The sequence below is a fragment of the Oncorhynchus masou genome, chromosome 5, assembly GCF_036934945.1.
Source record: "Oncorhynchus masou masou isolate Uvic2021 chromosome 5, UVic_Omas_1.1, whole genome shotgun sequence".
NCBI classification, from domain to species: Eukaryota; Metazoa; Chordata; class Actinopteri; order Salmoniformes; family Salmonidae; genus Oncorhynchus; species Oncorhynchus masou.
In genome coordinates, this window is record NC_088216.1 from 12,824,055 (window position 1) to 12,846,933 (window position 22,879).

The window sequence follows — 22,879 nt, forward strand, 5'->3', positions numbered from 1 at the left end:
ACAGTCCCAGGTGTTCTTGATTTGATGAGAATCAGCTGTGTGAAAACAGTCCCAGGTGTTCTTGGTAACCAGCAGTCCTGCTCTGAGACGCTGTGTGAAAACAGTCCCAGGTGTTCTTGGTAACCAGCGGTCCTGCTCTGAGACGCTGTGTGAAAACAGTCCCAGGTGTTCTTGGTAACCAGCAGTCCTGCTCTGAGACGCTGTGTGAAAACAGTCCCAGGTGTTCTTGGTAACCAGCAGTCCTGCTCTGAGACGCTGTGTGAAAACAGTCCCAGGTGTTCTTGGTAACCAGCAGTCCTGCTCTGAGATGCTTCTTGTGTGAAAATAGTTGTTCTTGATTTGATGAGAATCAGGGGTACTGCTCTGAGACGCTGTGTGAAAACAGTCCCAGGTGTTCTTGGTAACCAGCAGTCCTGCTCTGAGACGCTGTGTGAAAACAGTCCCAGGTGTTCTTGGTAACCAGCAGTCCTGCTCTGAGACGCTGTGTGAAAACAGTCCCAGGTGTTCTTGATTTGATGAGAATCAGGGGTACTGCTCTGAGACGCTGTGTGAAAACAGTCCCAGGTGTTCTTGGTAACCAGCAGTCCTGCTCTGAGACGCTGTGTGAAAACAGTCCCAGGTGTTCTTGGTAACCAGCAGTCCTGCTCTGAGACGCTGTGTGAAAACAGTCCCAGGTGTTCTTGGTAACCAGCAGTCCTGCTCTGAGACGCTGTGGTGTTCTTGGTAACCAGCAGTCCTGCTCTGAGAAAAACAGTCCCAGGTGTTCTTGGTAACCAGATGAGTCCTGCTCTGAGACGCTGTGTGAAAACAGTCCCAGGTGTTCTTGGTAACCAGCGGTCCTGCTCTGAGACGCTGTGTTAAAACAGTCCCAGGTGTTCTTGAATGAGAATCAGTCTGCTCTGAGACGCTGTGTGAAAACAGTCCCAGGTGTTCTTGGTAACCAGCAGTCCTGCTCTGAGACGCTGTGTGAAAACAGTCCCAGGTGTTCTTGGTAACCAGCAGTCCTGCTCTGAGACGCTGTGTGAAAACAGTCCCAGGTGTTCTTGGTAACCAGCAGTCCTGCTCTGAGACGCTGTGTGAAAACAGTCCCAGGTGTTCTTGGTAACCAGCAGTCCTGCTCTGAGACGCTGTGTGAAAACAGTCCCAGGTGTTCTTGATTTGATGAACCAGCAGTCCTGCTCTGAGACGCTGTGTGAAAACAGTCCCAGGTGTTCTTGGTAACCAGCAGTCCTGCTCTGAGACGCTGTGTGAAAACAGTCCCAGGTGTTCTTGGTAACCAGCAGTCCTGCTCTGAGACGCTGTGTGAAAACAGTCCCAGGTGTTCTTGAAAAGGGTCCTGCTCTGAGGTGTTCCCAGGTGTTCTTGGTAACCAGCAGTCCTGCTCTGAGACGCTGTGTGAAAACAGTCCCAGGTGTTCTTGGTAACCAGCAGTCCTGCTCTGAGACGCTGTGTGAAAACAGTCCCAGGTGTTCTTGGTAACCAGCAGTCCTGCTCTGAGACGCTGTGTGAAAACAGTCCCAGGTGTTCTTGGTAACCAGCGGTCCTGCTCTGAGACGCTTGTGAAAACAGTCCCAGGTGTTCTTGGTAACCAGCAGTCCTGCTCTGACAGTCCCAGGTGTTCTTGGTAACCAGCAGTCCTGCTCTGAGATGCTGTGTGAAAACAGTCCCAGGTGTTCTTGGTAACCAGCAGTCCTGCTCTGAGACGCTGTGTGAAAACAGTCCCAGGTGTTCTTGATTTGATGAGAATCAGGGGTACTGCTCTGAGACGCTGTGTGAAAACAGTCCCAGGTGTTCTTGGTAACCAGCAGTCCTGCTCTGAAAAAACAGTCCCAGGTGTTCTTGGTAACCAGCAGTCCTGCTCTGAGACGCTGTGTGAAAACAGTCCCAGGTGTTCTTGGTAACCAGCAGTCCTGCTCTGAGACGCTGTGTGAAAACAGTCCCAGGTGTTCTTGGTAACCAGCAGTCCTGCTCTGAGACGCTGTGTGAAAATAGCCAAAGGTGTTCTTGATTTGATGAGAATCAGGGGTACTGCTCTGTTCTTGGTAGCAGTCTTGCTGTGTGAAAACAGTCCCAGGTGTTCTTGGTAACCAGCAGTCCTGCTCTGAGACGCTGTGTGAAAATAGCCAAAGGTGTTCTTGATTTGATGAGAATCAGGGGTACTGCTCTGAGACGCTGTGTGAAAACAGTCCCAGGTGTTCTTGGTAACCAGCAGTCCTGCTCTGAGACGCTGTGTGAAAACAGTCCCAGGTGTTCTTGGTAACCAGCAGTCCTGCTCTGAGATGCTGTGTGAAAACAGTCCCAGGTGTTCTTGGTAACTCCTGCTCTGAGACGCTGTGTGAAAACAGTCCCAGGTGTTCTTGGTAACCAGCAGTCCTGCTCTGAGACGCTGTGTGAAAACAGTCCCAGGTGTTCTTGGTAACCAGCAGTCCTGCTCTGAGAAAACAGTCCCAGGTGTTCTTGGTAACCAGAAAAAAACAGTCCCAGGTGTTCTTGGTAACCAGCAGTCCTGCTCTCCCAGGTGTTCTTGGTAACCAGCAGTCCTGCTGAGACGCTGTGTGAAAACAATCCCAGGTGTTCTTGATTTGATGAGAATCAGGGGTACTGCTCTGAGACGCTGTGTGAAAACAGTCCCAGGTGTTCTTGGTAACCAGCAGTCCTGCTCTGAGATGCTGTGTGAAAACAGTCCCAGGTGTTCTTGGTAACCAGCGGTCCTGCTCTGAGACGCTGTGTGAAAACAGTCCCAGGTGTTCTTGGTAACCAGCAGTCCTGCTCTGAGACGCTGTGTGAAAACAGTCCCAGGTGTTCTTGGTAACCAGCAGTCCTGCTCTGTGTGTGAAAACAGTCCCAGGTGTTCTTGGTAACCAGCAGTCCTGCTCTGAGACGCTGTCCAGTCCCAGGTGTTCTTGGTAACCAGCAGTCCTGCTCTGAGACGCTGTGTGAAAACAGTCCCAGGTGTTCTTGGTAACCAGCAGTCCTGCTCTGAGACGCTGTGTGAAAACAGTCCCAGGTGTTCTTGGTAACCAGCAGTCCTGCTCTGAGACGCTGTGTGAAAACAGTCCCAGGTGTTCCTGATTTGATGAGAATCAGGGGTACTGCTCTGAGACGCTGTGTGAAAACAGTCCCAGGTGTTCTTGGTAACCAGCAGTCCTGCTCTGAGACGCTGTGTGAAAACAGTCCCAGGTGTTCTCTGCTCTGAGACGCTGTGTGAAAACAGTCCCAGGTGTTCTTGGTAACCAGCAGTCCTGCTCTGAGACGCTGTGTGAAAACAGTCCCAGGTGAAAACAGTCCCAGGTGTTCTTGGTAACCAGCAGTCCTGCTCTGAGACGCTGTGTGAAAACAGTCCCAGGTGTTCTTGGTAACCAGCAGTCCTGCTCTGAGACGCTGTGTGAAAACAGTCCCAGGTGTTCTTGGTAACCAGCAGTCCTGCTCTGAGACGCTGTGTGAAAACAGTCCCAGGTGTTCTTGGTAACCAGCAGTCCTGCTCTGAGACGCTGTGTGAAAACAGTCCCAGGTGTTCTTGGTAACCAGCAGTCCTGCTCTGAGACGCTGTGTGAAAACAGTCCCAGGTGTTCTTGGTAACCAGCGGTCCTGCTCTGAGACGCTGTGTGAAAACAGTCCCAGGTGTTCTTGGTAACCAGCAGTCCTGCTCTGAGACGCTGTGTGAAAACAGTCCCAGGTGTTCTTGGTAACCAGCAGTCCTGCTCTGAGACGCTGTGTGAAAACAGTCCCAGGTGTTCTTGGTAACCAGCAGTCCTGCTCTGAGACGCTGTGTGAAAACAGTCCCAGATGTTCTTGATTTGATGAGAATCAGGTGTACCGCTTTCATTTTGGTTTTATCTGTAAGTGTCTTTCGTAATCATTTCAAAATAAGACACTTGCAGGAACTTTGAATTCAATTATAGACTTTTAATACAAGAGTATAGCAAGCCGGAGTGCTCCGCGGAACACACACCTTTTTCAGAGAATTCGCTCTGATTTATACACATACAACATCTGAGTCCATCCCTCATGCAAATGAAGTTACATTCCAATCCGTGCATCCTGCTTGTTCAGCCCGATAACGCCCATACCTGCTTTCCGTCAGATTATAATGATAAGACCCTTGCTTTGTTCCTGCACTTAGCTAAATGCATTCTTCTGTTTGTGTGTTATCTAGGATCAGCAGACTATGTGTCTCCTCAGTTTCTAGCGTGTCCAACTATACTAAAAATACTATACATTCCTCTATTTTACAGGCCTATGCTTTGGCTCTGCACTTAGCTCAATGTGTTCCTTTGTATGTGTGTCTTTATCTCAGATCAGCAGACTATGTGTCTCCTCTGTCATTCCTTCTGCATCTCCATGTCCTAAATATGCGAGCTATGTCTATTGGTCATCAGTTAGTCATTTGACTGACCCCCTCCTTTGTATATCCCTCTGGCCTTGGTATGTCCAGCTATCCTGGTGCCTATGTGTCACCTTCCCTTCATGTGGTCTGTTTTTAGTGTTCAGCTATTCTATACTTCTATGGCCTCCTCTGGTCTCCTCTGCTATACAATAGACAACGTATTTTACCAGAATGGCAAATTCACTCTATAAGTGTATCTCTCTCTTGTGTTATAGTATTTATGCTCCTCCATATATGTACATTTTCTCCCAAATAAGTCATGCTGAAAATGGTGTGTCTATGGGAGAACAATGTGATTGTTGTTTTGTAATTACTGTATTTCTCCTGTTTGGTGTGTTTCTCCAGTTGAGGCGGCTGCTGAGTTTAACACGGTCTCCACCTGATAAAGAAGCACTCTTTCGTTCCATAAAGACCCCCTCTTCATCTTCATCCCCCTCTTCCTCTGTTGGAAAGGTAGAAACCTCATCCCTTTCTGTTTTATGGAAGTGTGTGTGTCAGATTCAGATTAGCCATACTACTACTGGTAATCCCACCCGTTAATCTGGGTTTACAGAGGTAATTTCAATGATAAAATAACCACTAGAAGAGTGCTCTCCAACCATGTTCCTGGAGAGCTACCCTCCTGTAGGTTTTCACTCCAACCCTGTTCCTGGAGAGCTACCCTCCTGTAGGTTTTCACTCCAACCCTGTTCCTGGAGAGCTACCCTCCTGTAGGTTTTCACTCCAACCCTGTTCCTGGAGAGCTACCCTCCTGTAAGTTTTCACTCCAACCCTGTTCCTGGAGAGCTACCCTCCTGTAGGTTTTCACTCCAACCCTGTTCCTGGAAGCCCCCTCCTGGAAGTTTTCACTCCAACCCTGTTCCTGGAGAGCTACCCTCCTGTAGGTTTTCACTCCAACCCTGTTCCTGGAGAGCTACCCTCCTGTAGGTTTTCACTCCAACCCTGTTCCTGGAGAGCTACCCTCCTGTAGGTTTTGACACCAACCCTATTTTAACTATCCTGGGGTGTATTTATTACGTATTGCAACGGAAACCGTTTACTGTTTTAAGAAGCAAACATAATGATATGGGGAGGGTCCTACTTGAATTTGTCCAATAGAAACTCGATTTTTTTGAAAAACGTTTTTCCTTTGGAGTGAATTGTTTCTGTTGCAGAACAGTCATTTGGCTGTGGTGCTTCGCTTTTTTCCATCCAGCTGTACCAGCTTTAAGTTAGTTAGTGGGTTACTGTGGCTATTTGACCATCATGTCGGTCTACCAGAGTGGACCTACCATCAAAAACAAGAGAGACAATTGCCTCCCATAACATTTTAACATGGAAATAGCTGTTCAGTCATTCAGCCTACAGTAGCAGCAAATGTGTAGTGTTCAATATAGGCTACATCCATGATACTTTTGGAATAAAACACATGTAGGTCTTGACATGAACCTGTTTATCCACTTGTCCTTCATATAAGGAGGTGACTGAAAAATGTTGTTTGATGCAAGAAACCACTTTACAAAATAATTATTCCCATACCGTTATTACAGAGAACCAAGACATTATGCTTCCCTTTGCCTATTGGATACTTAGCTCATTCAAGGCCATCTCAAAATACAACACTGCCCCTTTAAGACATGCAAATGCTCTTTACTTGACTGGCTTTTCAAAGATGTTTAGAAATACAAACGTTTTGTGCTCTTGTAGGCAGCAACCACTGCCCCCGTTGTTAACTACAAATGACCTATAACTGGGCTAATAACTCACTAACTAGCAAAGGATATGAACAAATGTGCACAGGTGACTACATGCAGCTCTCGTTTTGATCTCAAAACAAGCGCATGCTGTCCAGTGGCCATATATGATCCATATATGGTAATGGCTATTTGCATATAGGCCTACTGCGGCTCTGATTGGTTATGGTGCACTGGTCTGTAGTGGTGCATGTCAATGCAATAGAATCCTACTCCGATGCCGAACATCTGCACAGTTAGTTTTGCATACTAAGTCCTGCGTAGTTCCTTTTTGTTTCTGTATGTTGCATTGAAGGTGACTAACATTGCGTTGATTCGATCCTAATTCCCACAGTAGAGGGAAACGTTGGTGTTAACTAACGGGGTATGCTCTAGAAAGTCGAGCGAAGTTCAATCTCGTGCTTCTCTGCGTGGGATGATATTTCATCTGCGTGGCAGTCCGAGGCGAGCAGTGCAACCGCTCACCTTAGTGGGGCCATTGGCAGTCCGAGGGGAGCAGTGCAACCGCTCACCTTAGAGGGGCCATTGGCAGTCCGAGGGGCGAGCAGTGCAACCGCTCACCTTAGTGGGGCCATTGGCAGTCCGAGGCGAGCAGTGCAACCGCTCACCTTAGAGGGGCCATTGGCAGTCCGAGGCGAGCAGTGCAACCGCTCACCTTAGAGGGGCCATTGGCAGTCCGAGGGGCGAGCAGTGCAACCGCAGTGGGGCCATTGGCAGTCCGCTCACCTTAGTGGGGCCATTGGCAGTCCGAGGGGAGCTGTGCAACCGCTCACCTTAGTGGGGCCATTGGCAGTCCGAGGCGAGCAGTGCAACCGCTCACCTTAGAGGGGCCATTGGCAGTCCGAGGCGAGCAGTGCAACCGCTCACCTTAGTGGGGCCATTGGCAGTCCGAGGGGAGCAGTGCAACCGCTCACCTTAGAGGGGCCATTGGCAGTCCGAGGCGAGCAGTGCAACCGCTCACCTTAGAGGGGCCATTGGCAGTCCGAGGCGAGCAGTGCAACCGCTCACCTTAGAGGGGCCATTGGCAGTCCGAGGGGAGCTGTGCAACCGCTCACCTTAGAGGGGCCATTGGCAGTCCGAGGGGCGAGCAGTGCAACCGCTCACCTTAGAGGGGCCATTGGCAGTCCGAGGCGAGCAGTGCAACCGCTCACCTTAGAGGGGCCATTGGCAGTCCGAGGGGCGAGCAGTGCAACCGCTCACCTTAGTGGGGCCATTGGCAGTCCGAGGGGCGAGCTGTGCAACCGCTCACCTTAGAGGGGCCATTGGCAGTCCGAGGGGCGAGCAGTGCAACCGCTCACCTTAGAGGGGCCATTGGCAGTCCGGGGCCAACCGCTCACCTTAGAGGGGCCATTGGCAGTCCGAGGGGCGAGCAGTGCAACCGCTCACCTTAGAGGGGCCATTGGCAGTCCGAGGCGAGCAGTGCAACCGCTCACCTTAGAGGGGCCATTGGCAGTCCGAGGCGAGCAGTGCAACCGCTCACCTTAGAGGGGCCATTGGCAGTCCGAGGCGAGCTGTGCAACCGCTCACCTTAGAGGGGCCATTGGCAGTCCGCAGTGCAACCGCTCACCTTAGAGGGGCCATTGGCAGTCCGAGGGGCGAGCAGTGCAACCGCTCACCTTAGTGGGGCCATTGGCAGTCCGAGGCGAGCAGTGCAACCGCTCACCTTAGTGGGGCCATTGGCAGTCCGAGGCGAGCTGTGCAACCGCTCACCTTAGTGGGGCCATTGGCAGTCCGAGGGGCGAGCAGTGCAACCGCTCACCTTAGTGGGGCCATTGGCAGTCCGAGGCGAGCAGTGCAACCGCTCACCTTAGTGGGGCCATTGGCAGTCCGAGGCGAGCAGTGCAACCGCTCACCTTAGTGGGGCCATTGGCAGTCCGAGGGGCGAGCAGTGCAACCGCTCACCTTAGTGGGGCCATTGGCAGTCCGAGGGGCGAGCAGTGCAACCGCTCACCTTAGTGGGGCCATTGGCAGTCCGAGGCGAGCAGTGCAACCGCTCACCTTAGTGGGGCCATTGGCAGTCCGAGGGGCGAGCAGTGCAACCGCTCACCTTAGTGGGGCCATTGGCAGTCCGAGGGGCGAGCAGTGCAACCGCTCACCTTAGAGGGGCCATTGGCAGTCCGAGGGGCGAGCTGTGCAACCGCACACCTTAGTGGGGCCATTGGCAGTCCGAGGGGCGAGCAGTGCAACCGCTCACCTTAGAGGGGCCATTGGCAGTCCGAGGGGCGAGCTGTGCAACCGCTCACCTTAGTGGGGCCATTGGCAGTCCGAGGGGCGAGCAGTGCAACCGCTCACCTTAGAGGGGCCATTGGCAGTCACGTAAAAAAATATATATTTCTGTCGAGGCGCTTTGAAGATGCTGGAACAGTCAACATTTACTTTTCCTCTGCAAACAAAGCAAGTTATGAATAGAAAAATCTGTCAACCCCATTGTAGAATTGTTTATCTATTTCTGTGCAAGATAAATATTCCTCTCGAAGTTATGAGTACCGTAGGACGAGCCCTGCACTGGAGTAACTTGTTTGATTTCAAAAAGAAAAACGGTCAAAGATTTACATTCGTTTTATTGTACTAAATAAAATGCCTATCATAATGAATTTTACATAAATTTGTATGGGATTGGGTTGTGTCATAGTTTGGAAATTTATATACAAAAAATATTAGTGTACTACACTATGGGATTGAGTGTGTCATGAAAAATAATATAGAGAATGATATCTTTATTAAAAATAGAGCACTAGCGAGTGCGATTATGAGCATAGCTGGAGTAACAGTCTTGACGTCGTTCTTCCTTCCAGGTTGAGACGGTCATTCCAGACAGACCCTGGAGGGCTAGGCTAACTCCCAGAGCCCAGGGCTCTTCCACATCCACACAGAGGAGCGATGGAGAGGAGGAGGAGGAAGAGGGCGGCAAGGTCCACATTCACAGCCCGCCTCACGGCTTCAATCTGACCAATCAGGACTCGGGAGAACTCTCCCTCGACCGATCAGAAGTGAGAGCGCTGAACTCTGTAGAGAAGGACCATGGCTACTCCTCTACAGTGTCCCTGGTGGAGCTGGTGAAACTCATGCACCCCTACTGCCTGAGGGTGTGCCTGGATGAGGAGGGGAAGGACTGGGTCGGCACATCCAGGCAGGAGGCCTCCTCCCTGGGGGAACGGAGCGCGGACCAGAGTGTACCCCTGGAGGGCGAGGTGTGGAGGTATACGAAGCCTGGTTCGGAAGAGAGCGACGAGGAAATTGATGTGGACGGATCAGATGACGAGTGTCCCTCGGTAGGAGGGATGAAGGATGAGAAAGAGGGGGGTGGAGAACAGGGAAGTAAAGGTGAAGAAGTGAAGCAACTAAAAAGTCTACTTGTGAAGTGGGACGGGCCCAAAGAAGGCCAGAAGACCAAGAACAAAAAAAGAGTGAGCTTCGGACCTGTCCTGGTGACATCCTACGAGCTACCAGCAGCAGACGAACCTGACTTAAACGTGCTCCCGGACTTGAGCGAGCTCACCAGCCAAATCCCCATTTTTGACTTCAACACCAAAACAAGGACCATTTCCCTCACCACATCCTCTCCAGAGTCTTCAGCAGCATCTTCAAAGGACAACCGGCATCAGGTTGTAACTGACTTGTCTGAAAGGACCGGAGATAAGTCGTCGTCGGAGCCTCCGCCACAGCGGGGCGAGTCCAAGCCCAGACCGGCCCTCAGTCTCCAGCAGTACCGCCTGCTGCGCCAGCAAAGACTACCCCTGGTGGGGAAACCTGAGAATTACACCACCAAATGGCCCTCTCTACCTGAAACCCCCACGGAGTTGCCTCCTATACCCTATTTACAAGGACCTAAATATAACATGTGGGGACCAACGACCACACATCCTACACATCATTACATAGGAAGTAAAACAGGGGGTGATGTCAGTGGATTCAAGCCTATTTCTAAGACGAGGACGAAGATTGTCTCTCCTGCTTGTCCCAGTAAACCTGGTAAAGCCATTGGCATCAATGGATCAAAGCCTGTAAGAAGTGGGACTAAGACTCCTCCTACCAGCTCAGCTTTAAAGCCCAAACACAACTCAAATGAAGCTAAATCTGCGAATGATGTTGATGTATTAAAGCCTATTTGGACTGAGACCAGCTCTCCTGCTAGTCCCTTACCAAGTCCCAACCTGAACTCCAACTCAGTGGCGGGTCTGGGCCAGAACAGGACTAGCCCAGAAAAGAGTGCTGTTGCGGTCAGTAGCGACCCCCCAAACCCTGTCCTGGTCCCACTACCAGGAACCCGTCCATCTTTGGAGGGATTTGATAGGAGCCGTGGGACCAACCAGGAGAAGCAGGAACAATCTCTACCTCCATCCACCACCCAGGAGTCTCCGGCGCCCAAGCCCAAAATGGTGTTCTGCAACCGGGATCGAAGCCTGAAGAGCACCAGTCTCCTCCTTGAGATCCAGCGCAGGTTCTCAACCAAACAACCATTGCGGAAATTACTTCACACCCAAAACACTGCAGAGACCACGAAACAAGGGGATCAGCCTCGCTCTCTCAGCACAAGGAAAGGAACCAAGACCGTACCAGAAGGGTCCAAGTTTTCCCCAAGTGCACCAGTAATGGCAAGTCCATCGTCCAGCCCCTCAGTCCATCCATCCACCCATGCTGTTGCTCCTTACCCAGAGATGGAGAGGGCAAAGCGGGTAGCCCTTGGTAACCTCCCCCATGTCCGACTGTCCACCTCTCCAGAGAGTAACACCTGCATACAGACCCCCACCTGCGGCACAGGTAAGCCAGATTAGCCATAACACACATATAAACAATATATTTTGTTGTAGGGTGAAGTTGACTGATTTTGGGTCAGTTTAGCATTTTATTTACTACAGGTTAAGGTTAGGTTTGGGGGAGTGGACTCTGATCCTAGATCTGTACCTAGGGGAAACTACACCCTGAGTATATATTTCTTCAGATAAAGCTAATTAAGCTATAGCTAAAAGTAGATGAGTTGTGATTTAGTTGGAGCTGGTGTGAAATTAACAAAAATGTATAATTTGTGATTACTTTGATATCCTGTGTCAAATTCTCTCTAAGACCCATTCAGAAAGAGATTGTTGTCTCCATGTTCAGCTGAAGGAGTCAAAGCTTTAAACATATATTAGATTAGGCCTAGTGGTTAGAGTGTTGGACTAGTAACCGAAAGGTTGCAAGTTCAAATCCCCAAGCTGACAAGGTACAAATCTGTCGTTCTGCCCTGAACAGGTAGTTAACCCACTGTTCCTAGGCCGTCATTGAAAATAAGAATTTGTTCTTAACTGACTTGCCTGGTTAAATAAAGGTAAAATAAAAAAATTGACGACTGCTTTTCAGAAAGTGTTTATGTTGTATTTATTTTGTAATGGGTGGGGCAGTCCCACTCATATTTTCAGATAGGAAAGATGGAGATGAAAGAGTTGCTGAAATAGCAGGGTTCTGGACTGGAACCCATGCTGCTGAAATAGCAGGGTTCTGGACTGGAACCCATGCTGCTGAAATAGCAGGGTTCTGGACTGGAACCCATGCTGCTGAAATAGCAGGGGACTTGCTGCTGAAATAGCAGGGTTCTGGACTGGAACCCATGCTGGACTTCTGGACTGGAACCCATGCTGCTGAAATAGCAGGGTTCTGGACTGGAACCCATGCTGCTGAAATAGCAGGGTTCTGGACTGGAACCCATGCTGCTGAAATAGCCTGGACTGGAACCCATGCTGCTGAAATAGCAGGGTTCTGGACTGGAACCCATGCTGCTGAAATAGCAGGGTTCTGGACTGGAACCCATGCTGCTGAAATAGCAGGGTTCTGGACTGGAACCCATGCTGCTGAAATAGCAGGGTTCTGGACTGGAACCCATGCTGCTGAAATAGCAGGGTTCTGGACTGGAACCCATGCTGCTGAAATAGCAGGGTTCTGGACTGGAACCCATGCTGCTGAACTGGAACCCATGCTGCTGAAATAGCAGGGTTCTGGACTGGAACCCATGCTGCTGAAATAGCAGGGTTCTGGACTGGAACCCATGCTGCTGAAATAGCAGGGTTCTGGACTGGAACCCATGCTGCTGAAATAGCAGGGTTCTGGACTGGAACCCATGCTGCTGAAATAGCAGGGGTCTGGACTGGAACCCATGCTGCTGAAATAGCAGGGTTCTGGACTGGAACCCATGCTGCTGAAATAGCAGGGTTCTGGACTGGAACCCATGCTGCTGAAATAGCAGGGGTCTGGACTGGAACCCATGCTGCTGAAATAGCAGGGGTCTGGACTGGAACCCATGCTGCTGTGGTGTTCTGGAGGAAGCAGCTTAGAACACCAGACCAGCAGAAAGTTCACCTCGACAAACTGCTACTGTCCCTGCATTCAGAAACTGATTTCTCTTGGTTGCGTTGCAGGAATCCAAGCCACAGATCTGAGCAGCCTTCTGGAGCGGTTTGAGGAAACACAAGGTGAGTGAGGGATCAGTGGGGTTTCGTTAATTCTCTCCCATTCTTCTTCCAGCTGTACTACGTCCAATCCGTTCTGGGATTTGCATTAAGATGTATTGATTTGGTTGATGCATACATCCCAGCTACCCCTGTCCTTGTCATCTTACATACACATAGTCCATCTGTAAATAGCCCATCCAATCTACCCACCTCATCCCCATATTGTTTTTATTTACTTTGCTGCTCTTTTGCACAGCAGTATCTCTACTTACGCACCATCATCTGCTTGTCATCATCTGCTCATCTATCACTCCAGTGTTAATCTGCTAAAGTGTAATTACTTCGCTACTGTGGCCTATTTTTTGCCTTACCTCCCCACACCATTTGCACACACTGTATATAGACTTTCTTTTTAATCTACCGTATTATTTATTGTATGTTTGTTTACTCCATGTGTAACTCTGTGATGTTGCTGTCGCACTGATTTACTTTATCTTGGCCAGGTCGCAGTTGTAAATGAGAACTTGTTCTCAACAAACTTACCTGGTTAAATAAAGGTGTTCTCAACTAGCCTAACTAACTTGCCTCCCCCATGTCTGTCTCTTCCCACAGCCAAAGAGGAGACTGAGACTGAACCTGAAGGCAGTCCAGATAGGAGCCCTGTTAGAGATGAAGAGCCGAGCAACAACACTGAAGGTGAGTTAAAGGAAGGGCTCAGCCTGGAGACTTAATACACCCTGGCCTCCCAGGTTAAATAAAGGTGTTCCTCCTTAGTGCACTACTTTTGACCAGAGCCATATATGGGCACTGGTCAATAGTAGTGCACTATAAAGGGAATAGGAGGCCATTTGGGATGAAACTGTTCTTCTACTTAATGTTCTAGTTTAGTCCGCACAGTTGCTCAGAGGACTTTGCTGTGGTGATTCTCATGCTTCACAACAGAACTTCAGTTCATCATCTGGTTTGTTGCTTTCTTTCCAGGGATGCTGACACTGCTGGGTGCCTATCTCCTCAGCACCCAAGATAAACTCTGTCTTCCAGCACCCACTGGCTTTCCAGAACTTGTCAACACACTCGAACCCCTCAGAACTCCGGGACCCTTCAGAACTCCGGAGCCCCTCAGAACTCCGGGACCCCTCAGAACTCCGGAGCCCCTCAGAACTCCGGAGCCCCTCAGAACTCTGGAGCCCCTCAGAACTCCGGAGCCCCTCAGAACTCCGGAACCCCTCAGAACTCCGGAGCCCCTCAGAACTCTGGAACGCTGCGACAGTTGCTCAGAGGACTTTGCTGTGGTTACATGCTCCTTCAGTTCATCATCTGAACTCCGGGACCTATCTCCTCAGAACTACTCAGGAACCTCTCAGCACCCAGAATGTTCTCAGCACTCAGGAACAGGCCCCTGCACAGCCGCGCTGGAAACCACTTACCCCTGTCGCACCTCAGAGGAAGCAACCGGCGACCCCCAAACCTCTCCCTCACAAGGCCATCCAAATCATCGACCCCCGTCCTCTACCACCCAAAAAGGTCCACCCCCTCCCCACAAAGCCCCCTGTCACCCCGACTGAGTTCCTGACACCAGTATCTGTCTCCTCGGACCACGACTACTGTCTATCTCAGGATCAACCAGGAAGTAATACTACTATGTTATGCAGCAAAAGGCAAACCATACTCCCCGACCACCAACCAATTCCCAACCCCTCCTCAGTGCCTGGCACGCAGAACTCTGGGAAATATTTGCGCCAGCAGCAGCCAGTGGACTCCAGGACTGTTCCAGAGACACAACTTCCCTCAGACTCTGCTCCGCCATCTACAGAGAGCTCCCCCTCTAGGACGGACGCCATTACTGCAGGGGAGACACAGGAAGAGAGAACCAGCCCCTGCATCCCCTCCCCTCCTTCACCCAGTCCCCCTTCCAGAGGTAGGAGGTCGTCCCGGCGCTATCGGACAAGGTCTTCATGCTCGGACTCTAGCTCTAGGTCCCCTTCTTCGTCGTCATCTTCCTCATCCTCCTCTCGATCCAGGTCTCGCACTCCACCCCGAAAGAGGTAGGTTCAAATTCTGTGTGGTGACTGTTATTGCTCTTGAATTGAAGTTGGGGAGTGAGGAGGGTGGCCATGTTAGTGGGTGTGGCCATGCTAGTGGGTGTGGCCATGTTAGTGGGTGTGGCCAATGGTAAGGTACTTTTTTGTTTTTGCTGTTTTAAACCCAATTGCTTCCAATTCTACACGTTTTGCCATGAGGCTGACAGAAAAAAAAGATCAGTTTTAAAGATAATTTTTTGCAGTTTTACACATTTCGCCAAAGCATAAAAACACGTTATAAGCCACCAATCAATGACATGAGAGGTTTTGAACTTTTCCTGTACTTTTTATTTTGGTGATTGTTAGTTCTAAAAGGTGATCTTCACTTCTCCACTCAACTTTGTACCAACCCAAAATGTATTTTCTTGCTTTAATCCACGTCCTTCCTCTTTCTCCAACCCCTCCTCCCTCTCCCCCTCCTCCCCATCCCTCTCCCCCTCCTCCCCATCCCTCTCCCCCTCCTCCCTCTCCCCCTCCTCCCCATCCCTCTCCCCCTCCTCCCCATCCCTCTCCCCCTCCTCCCCATCCCTCTCCCCCTCCTCCCCATCCCTCTCTCTCCTCCCCATCCCTCTCCCCCTCCTCCCCATCCCTCTCCCCCTCCTCCCCATCCCTCTCTCTCCTCCCCATCCCTCTCTCCTCCCCCATCCCTCTCTCCTCCCCAATCCCTCTCTCTCCTCCCCAATCCCTCTCCCCCTCCTCCCCCACTGTGTACTTTTTATTTTGGTGATTGTTAGTTCTAAAATCCCTGATCTTCAAGATAAATGGCTCCTCTATATCTACTACATACTTTACATCTGGTTTTAGTCATTAAGTTTACACTCAACCCTTGTACCAACCCAAAATCCCTTTTCCCTTGCTTTAACCCATCCCTCCTCCCCATTCCTCTTTCTCCCCCCTCTCCCTCCTCCTCCCCATCCCTCTCCCCCTCCTCCCCATCCCTCTCTCTCCTCCCCATCCCTCTCCCCCTCCTCCCCATCCCTCTCCCCCCCCCATCCCTCTCCCCCTCTCTCCCCCCCCCCTCCCTCCCCCCTCCCCATCCCTCTCTCCTCCTCCCCATCCCTCTCCCCCCCATCCTCCCCTCCTCCCTCTCCCCCCCCATCCCTCCCCCCCATCCCTCCTCTCCTCCCCCCATCCCTCTCCCCCCTCCCCATCCCTCCCCCCTCCCCATCCCTCTCTCCTCCCCATCCCTCTCCCCCCCCTCTCCCCATCCCTCTCCCTCCTCCCCATCCCTCTCCCTCCCCTCCCCCATCCCTCTCCCCCTCTCCCCATCCCTCCCCATCCCCATCTCCTCTCCCCTCCCTCCCCATCCCTCTCCCCCTCCTCCCCATCCCTCTCCCCCTCCTCCCCATCCCTCCCCCTCCCCCCCTCCCTCTCCCCCCTCCCCCCATCCTCCCCCATCCCCTCCCTCCTCCCCATCCCTCTCCCTCCTCCCCATCCCTCTCTCTCCCTCCCCATCCCTCCCCTCCTCCCTCCCATCCTTCTCCTCCTCCCCATCCCATCCTTCTCCTCCTCCCCATCCCTCTCCCTCCTCCCTCCCATCCTTCTCCTCCTCCCCATCCCTCTCCCTCCTCCCCATCCCTCTCCCTCCTCCCCCACCAGGTTCTGTCCCAGGCGTTCTGAAAGCAGCTCCTCCTCCTCGTCCTCTTGCTCCAGCTCCGTCTCCCGTTCCCCGGTTCCCTGCCGGTACCGGCTCCCCTACCCAAAGTCCTGGAACCGCTCTCGGTCCACATCACAGTCCTGGACTCAGTCTGGTTCCAGATCTCGGTCCAGATCCCCCACCACACTGGCCTACAGCAGGGCCCAGAGGTGGAGGGATTGCTACAGGTCAGTGATGGCATTAATACATTTGTTAACCCTCCCGTTGTCCTCCTATTATGCCTACCACACAGTGTCCCCCCCCGGGTCACCCTGTCCCGTCTTGGCTAAAGGCCCAGTGGGCACAAGTGTGACAGTATGCGTGTGAACTGCCTTTGCAGATATATTTTTTACACCTACAGCACGCGGTGTGTGTCTTGGCGTCCTTGGGTGGGCAGAGCTGACACCTCTTACTCGCCACCGGCGGGGGGGCGGCGGCGGAGACCGGGCCAGCGGCTTGCTCCCGGGCTGGCGGACGAGCCTCGGCGGTGGCACTCTGTAGGACTTTGACAAGTGCGGAAGCGGCTTGGGTGCGGGGGAGACGATGCCTTCTTTGGATCAAGGGCTTCACGAGTGCCTTTCCGAGCTGCTCCAGGAACACCCTCCTCTTGTTCCGCTTCCCAGGCATCCAGTCGGGCTTGATCTCTCGCCATATGACAAAGGCGTTGTAGGAGGATGCGTCGAGAATGTTGTGGAAGATGACCAGGGGCCAGCGGGCGGTCATCCGTCTGCAGCTGTAGGTGCCGACCACCTTGTCTAGGTTGTCCACGCCGCCCTTGTTGCAGTTGTAGTCTAGGATGAGGGCCGGCTTCCGGTCGCGGCGATCGCTAACGTCGGGCTCCGCGTGCAGCGTGCTCAGAAGAACCACGTTGTGAAGGCGAACCTGGAGGACAGGACCTGTCTGCCCTTTGACTCGAGCAGCGCGGGCGGGAGCTCGGCCTTGTTCTTTCTCACCGTGCCCACCATGGTGAGGTTCCTCTCGAGGAGCCGCTGGCCCAGTTCGTAGGAGGTGAAGAAATTGTCACACGTGACGTTGTGACCGGCCGGCAGTCCCTCGGTCAGATCGAGGACGACGCGGGTGCCCTGGTTCTTCTCGGGGCCACCGCCGGCCGCCTTGCCGGTGTAGACTTGCATCTTCCAAGCGTAGCTGGACTTGACGTCGCAGGCCACCCACGACTTGATGCCGTATTTGGCCGGCTTGCTGGGAATGTACTGTCGGAAAGGACAGCGTCCTTTCGGTGGGGTGAAGGGAGGGGAGAGGAGATTAGCAGCGTCATGGTTAAAGTTGGGGCACTGCGTTTATGTTACACGCAGCCGCCGCCGCTACTGCCGATTGCTACTACTGCCGATTGCTAGTACTGCCCACGCTACTAGTGCTACCTCTCTATGCTACACGTACATACACAGATACATAGACGGTACCTCTGAACGGGACCAGTTGTTCGTCCACCATCACGTCGGGCCCAGGGTTGTAGAGGGCCGGCTGCCGCTCCTCCCACAGGTTCCATACCTCTCTTATGGCCGCCAGTCTGTCGGTGGCGAGTCTCGCGGGTCTCGACTGGCGGTCGTCGAATCGCAGCAGCCTCGAGTACTTGTGAAACACCTTGAGCGGCATGGTGGCGCGGAACACGGTCCTGCCGCTCTCGGCGTCCCACAGGCTGGCCGCGGCCTCGCCTCGGGACCTGTAGACGCCGGCTAGGATCAGCAGCCCTACGTAGGCGCGCAGGTCGGTGGAGTCCATGGGTCGCCAGCCGTCGCCGTATTTTCTCACCCCCTGCAGATTTGTCATGTCCACAATTATCTTTTCTATGGCCGGTGTGACAAACAGCCGGAAGGTGGACTCGATGTCGAGCGCTCGCGATGCGGCGTAGGCCGTGGGGCCCGGCGTCACGACGGGGCCGTGGCGGCGGATGGCCACGGAGGACCATTTGATTTTGCCGTTCTTTGACAGCAACGTCTCCCTTTGGGCTCGGGCGGATGACGCCGCGTCCTCTCTGTCTCGCTGGCTCTGTCTCGATCTGGCTCTCTGTCTCGCTCTCGGGCAGCGGCCGTGTCTCGCTCTCCCTCTTCCTCCGAAGAGGAGCACGACCGCGAGGCCGAGTCGCCGTCGTAGTCGTCCGCATCACGCTCGGGGTTGTATTCCTCACCGTCTTCATCTTCCGAAACGTCCTCCTCTTCGGATTCGCAGTAGTCTTCTTGGTCGACACTGGAGGATATCTGTTCCAGGACCTGAGCCGCGCTGAAACAAGGACTGCGAGGCGTCGTAGGCGGAGGGCTCACGCTCGGCAGGGTTGTATTCCTCCTCGTCGTCGTCCTCATCATGGTCCTCATCATGGTCCTCATCTTCTTCTCCTTCTCCTTGTTCCTTCTTGTTCTTCTTCTACTTCCTGACAATATTAGTAGCCTCTGTACGGCCGGCTTACAGTCGTAGGCGGAGGGCTCACGCTCGGCGGGGTCCTATTCCTCCTTGTCGTTGTCCTCGTCTTCTTCTTCCTTCTTCTTTCTTCTTCTTCCTGACAATATTAGTAGCCTCTCTACGGCCAGCTTACACAGGCCACGTGAATGGGACGAGGCACGCGAACGGACGATGCGCGTTGTCGGCCCTGTCTGCTCCTTCGGGCCCTTCGGTCCATCCGGTATGCTTGGCTGGCCTCCCCGTGTGATTACAACAAGCTCTTGCACTGAGTTCTTGTGGACAAGTGGTGCCAGGGTCACTCTGACCCGGCCCAGACACAGGGGAACAACTCGTAACACAGGGCCGGGGTCACTCTGACCCGGTCCAGACAGGGCTGGGAGGGTTACAACATACACCTTGCTAAGGCTGCCAGGGTCACTCTGACCCACGCAGACACGGGGAAATCAACTCGTAATGCTGCCCGGGGTCACTATGACCCGGTCCAGACAGGGCTGGGAGGGTTACAACATACACCTTGCTAAGGCTGCCCGTGGTCACTCTGACCCACACACACAGCGGGGGATCAACTCCCCTGCCCACGGGTCAGACCCGCCGAGACAACGGGAGGGTTAATTATTGCATTCATTACTTGTACCACACTACCACCAGGTGGATACTAGTCATACATCCTGCCCCAGAATTCACAAGCGCCACATTCCGGGCAAGGGCCCTGTGTGCGAAGTGACAGGCTGTCCCCCCGTACTGCCCTTGGGCCCCGTGTGAGTTTGGGTATTGATTCTAAAAACGCCCCCCCCTCCTGCACTACCTTCCCTTGGTTGTGGATATTGTGCCTTTTGGGTATGGTTGTTGTTATTATTGCATTCATTACTTGTACCACACTACCACCAGGTGGATACTAGTCATACATCCTGCCCCAGAATTCACAAGCGCCACATTCCGGGCAAGGGCCCTGTGTGCGAAGTGACAGGCTGTCCCCCCGTACTGCCCTTGGGCCCCGTGTGAGTTTGGGTATTGATTCTAAAACGCAACACTACCTTCCCTTGGTTGTGGATATTGTGCCTTTTGGGTATGGTTGTTGTTACTTAAATAACTTTTTTAAAAGTATTTTGTAAATGTTTTTAGGGTTGTGTATTATTAAAGGAGTTCTGAATGATTGTATTAGACTATTAGATTAAACTATAGCCACACTGGTCTTCTGTAGTCCGTCTCACCTTGCTGTCTCCTCTCCCCTGCCCCAACCTTCAGCTCCAACAACATCAGGGACTCCAGGAAACGAAAGAGACAACAAGATATGAGAAGTCAAAAACTGAAAGCCATAGTGAGTACTGTGTAGTACATTACAAACTGTGGTACACCTTGTGTTTTTGCTGTTAACATTTTAGAAATATAATTTTTATACTTTTTAAGATGTTAAATGTAAATGTGACATTACTTCCTGATTTGATTTGGAGACCAAATTGCCACCAACTGTCCTCTTCGGTTCCCACCAGATGGCCAAGCTGCAAATTGAAGATTGGCTATATCATAAACATTTATGGAACCCAAAATGAGCTTGTTGGTGTTGGATTTAGGTCAGGAATAAGGTTAGCAGTGTGGTCAGGGTGACCGTTGGATGAGTTGCGGTGAAACTGCCACGCCTGTTTGAGATTATTACAATAACAAAGATGTTTGAAACAACAAGCACTTTTATTCCCCGACATCATTGTATGTGTGATAGAACAGCATGCACTACAATGTATTTCAATGACATTGCTGGAGGCTCATCTCCTTCTCCTCTAAAAGCATAACAGATGCTCCTGGGAGAGGCCTGTGAGGTGAGGGCCTATGACAGCGGTCCCCTTTCACACATCCCATTAAAACACATTACAGCTGAGTTTAAAATCGGATTTTAAGAAGATCATTTGTATGAATCTGCAGGGCTTGTGATAGTGACAACCCTTGGTGCGTTGTTTTTGTGTGGCCAGGACGAGCGCAGGGTGGTGTACGTGGGCCGCATCCAGAGGACCATGATGCACGCGGAGCTGAGAGAACGCTTCTCTCTGTTTGGAGAGGTGGAGGAATGCACCCTGCACTGTAGAGACAGGGGGTGAGTCTCTCTCTGCATCAAAAGAGATTGTTAGCATCAGTGTCTTTAAACTCTTTTTGTCTCTAGACTTTCTCTGTCCTCTTTCCCCCCCTCTGTCCCCCTCACCTCTCCCCCTCTGTCCCCCTCCCCCTCCTCTCTGTCCCCCTCTCTGTCCCCCTCACCTCTCTCTCTGTCCCCCTCACCTCTCTGTCCCCCTCACCTCCTCTCTCTGTCCCCCTCACCTCTCTCTCTGTCCCCCTCACCTCTCTCTCTCTGTCCCCCTCTCTCTGTCCCCCTCACCTCTCTCCCCCTCACCTCTCTCTCTGTCCCCCTCACCTCTCTCTCTCTGTCCCCCTCACCTCACCTCTCTCTCCCCCTCACCTCTCTCTCTGTCCCCCTCACCTCTCTCTCTCTGTCCCCCTCACCTCTCTCTCTCTGTCCCCCTGTCCCCCTCACCTCTCTCTCTCTGTCCCCCTCACCTCTCTCTCTCTGTCCCCCTCACCTCTCTCTCTCTGTCCCCTCAGATAAAATCATACTTCATGTTATTTATTGGAGACTTATTTCATCAGGTGACTTACCTTTGTCCAGGTCAGGTGGTTGGGAAATAACAATGTCAGAACCTGTGTTCTGTTTCCATAGCGACCACTACGGCTTTGTGACGTTCTACAACATGAAAGATGCGTTCGCAGCCATCGAGAACGGTTACAAGCTGAGGAGACCTGACGAGCTGCCCTTTGACCTCTGCTTCGGGGGCAGGCGTCAGTTCTGCAAATCTACGTACGCCGACCTAGGTGAGAACCTTTAAGGGTCCCAATGGGAAAGGGAGATACCTACTCAGTTGTTCAACTGAAATGTCTTCCACTTTAACCCAACTCCTCTGAATCAGAGAGGTGCGGTGGCCTTAATCGACATGCACATATTCGGGCGCCTGGAGAACAGTGGGTTAACTGCCTTGCTCAGTGGCAACAGATTTGACCTTGTCAGCTCGGGGATTTGATCCATCAACCTTTCGGTTACTGGCCCAACGTTCCTAACCACCAGGCTACCTGCCACACAATGGCGCCCTGTGTTTATTAAGAATGTGTATCAGCCTCTCGAACGAAGGCTTTCCCCTTTTGGGAAATAGATGACGAGTTTACTAAGTCACATGCCCAGGGTCGCAGATGTAATTGCAGGGTAAACAGGTTGAAATCATAGCATATTGGTAACTGAACTGGTTTGTTTCACCAGATTCTAATCGGGAAGAGGAGGAACCCACTCCAGCGAAAAGTGAGGAGGAGGAGCTGGACTTTGACACTCTATTGAAGCAGGCACAGAAAGGCTTGAAGCGGTAGCAGAGTCCTGGAGGAAGAGAGGGAGCCAAGAAAGGAATGATGGAGAGAAGGTCCCAAATGTCACCCTATTCCCTATAGAGGGTACTAACCTTAGGGTTCTGGTCTCAAAGCAGTGCCCTCTATAGAAGGGAACGGGGTGTTATTTGGGACTGAGCCAACACGTTAGCAAGACTTACCTCAGAGCTATATGCACATACTTTAACATGTTTAAATGTTGTTTTAACTTGTATTGGTTCACTCTTATCAACTCATTTTATTTACCGTGATAGCAAAACTTTGTTGATGCAGTAAAAATATTTTTAAGGAAAAAGAATCATAGGAAAATGATTAGAATATTGTTAAGTTTTTTTAAATTATTATTGTTTTTTTTAAGAAGGATCTTTTTAAATCTCTTTGTTTGCACTAATATTGCACTTGCAAGCTTTGCTTTACTCTTGTCTGTTACAATGTTTAAAAAGTTGAGATTCCCTTAGTCACTTTATTCCCAATTATGAACATGTTCTTTATGAATGAATAAAGACTATTGTGTAATACTGAACTAGTGTCCATCCCATTGTCCCGACTGGTTGGATGAAGGAATATCTCAAAACCTACACTGTCAGTCTTCTTAAAGTGGAAATGAATTGCTTAGTAAACAGCCAACCTTTTGGCTTTGAAGCTCACAATGTAGAAAATAATTAACCTGCAACACTATACATTTCCAAAACTACATTGACTTTGAAAAGGATGGGACAAGGTAATCACAAGCAAGACTAGTTTAAGATGAAGATTAATTAAGTTAAAGTAGACTTGTGAACTAATGC

The 22,879-nt window shown here is 51.6% G+C and overlaps 2 protein-coding genes across 2 annotated transcripts in view; one reads left to right on the forward strand and one right to left on the reverse strand.

The window, feature by feature from the left end:
* LOC135528212 (peroxisome proliferator-activated receptor gamma coactivator-related protein 1-like) overlaps window positions 1-22,614 on the forward strand; it is a 29,792-nt gene extending 7,178 nt beyond the window's left edge. Inside the window, exons 4-14 of the mRNA XM_064957144.1 lie at window positions 4,733-4,840; window positions 8,916-10,881; window positions 12,513-12,566; window positions 13,158-13,241; window positions 13,527-13,837; window positions 13,899-14,590; window positions 16,226-16,450; window positions 19,923-19,995; window positions 20,642-20,763; window positions 21,382-21,533; window positions 21,973-22,614. Coding sequence (XP_064813216.1) covers window positions 4,733-4,840; window positions 8,916-10,881; window positions 12,513-12,566; window positions 13,158-13,241; window positions 13,527-13,837; window positions 13,899-14,590; window positions 16,226-16,450; window positions 19,923-19,995; window positions 20,642-20,763; window positions 21,382-21,533; window positions 21,973-22,076 — 3,891 coding nt within the window. The 3' untranslated portion in view covers window positions 22,077-22,614. The remainder of the gene's footprint in view (window positions 1-4,732; window positions 4,841-8,915; window positions 10,882-12,512; window positions 12,567-13,157; window positions 13,242-13,526; window positions 13,838-13,898; window positions 14,591-16,225; window positions 16,451-19,922; window positions 19,996-20,641; window positions 20,764-21,381; window positions 21,534-21,972) is intronic.
* Window positions 16,530-18,604, reverse strand: LOC135525426 (piggyBac transposable element-derived protein 4-like). Its single transcript, XM_064953062.1, has 4 exons — window positions 18,305-18,604; window positions 17,684-18,203; window positions 17,175-17,493; window positions 16,530-17,115 (listed from the first exon to the last, which is right to left on the reverse strand). The coding sequence occupies exons 1-4, from the start codon at window positions 18,602-18,604 to the stop codon at window positions 16,530-16,532; spliced, it is 1,725 nt and encodes a 574-aa protein (XP_064809134.1).
* Window positions 22,615-22,879: the final 265 nt, after the last annotated feature.

Coding starts and splice junctions, on each gene's coding strand:
- LOC135525426 (XM_064953062.1), bottom strand. CDS start 18,604: ATGAGGACCATGATGAGGACCATGATGAGGACGACGACGAGGAGGAAT. Junction 18,204..18,304: donor GAGAGCGAGACACGGCCGCT/GCCCGAGAGCGA, acceptor TTGCTGTCAAAG/AACGGCAAAATCAAATGGTC. Junction 17,116..17,174: donor CTCCCGCCCGCGCTGCTCGA/GTCAAAGGGCAG, acceptor GGTTCTTCTGAG/CACGCTGCACGCGGAGCCCG.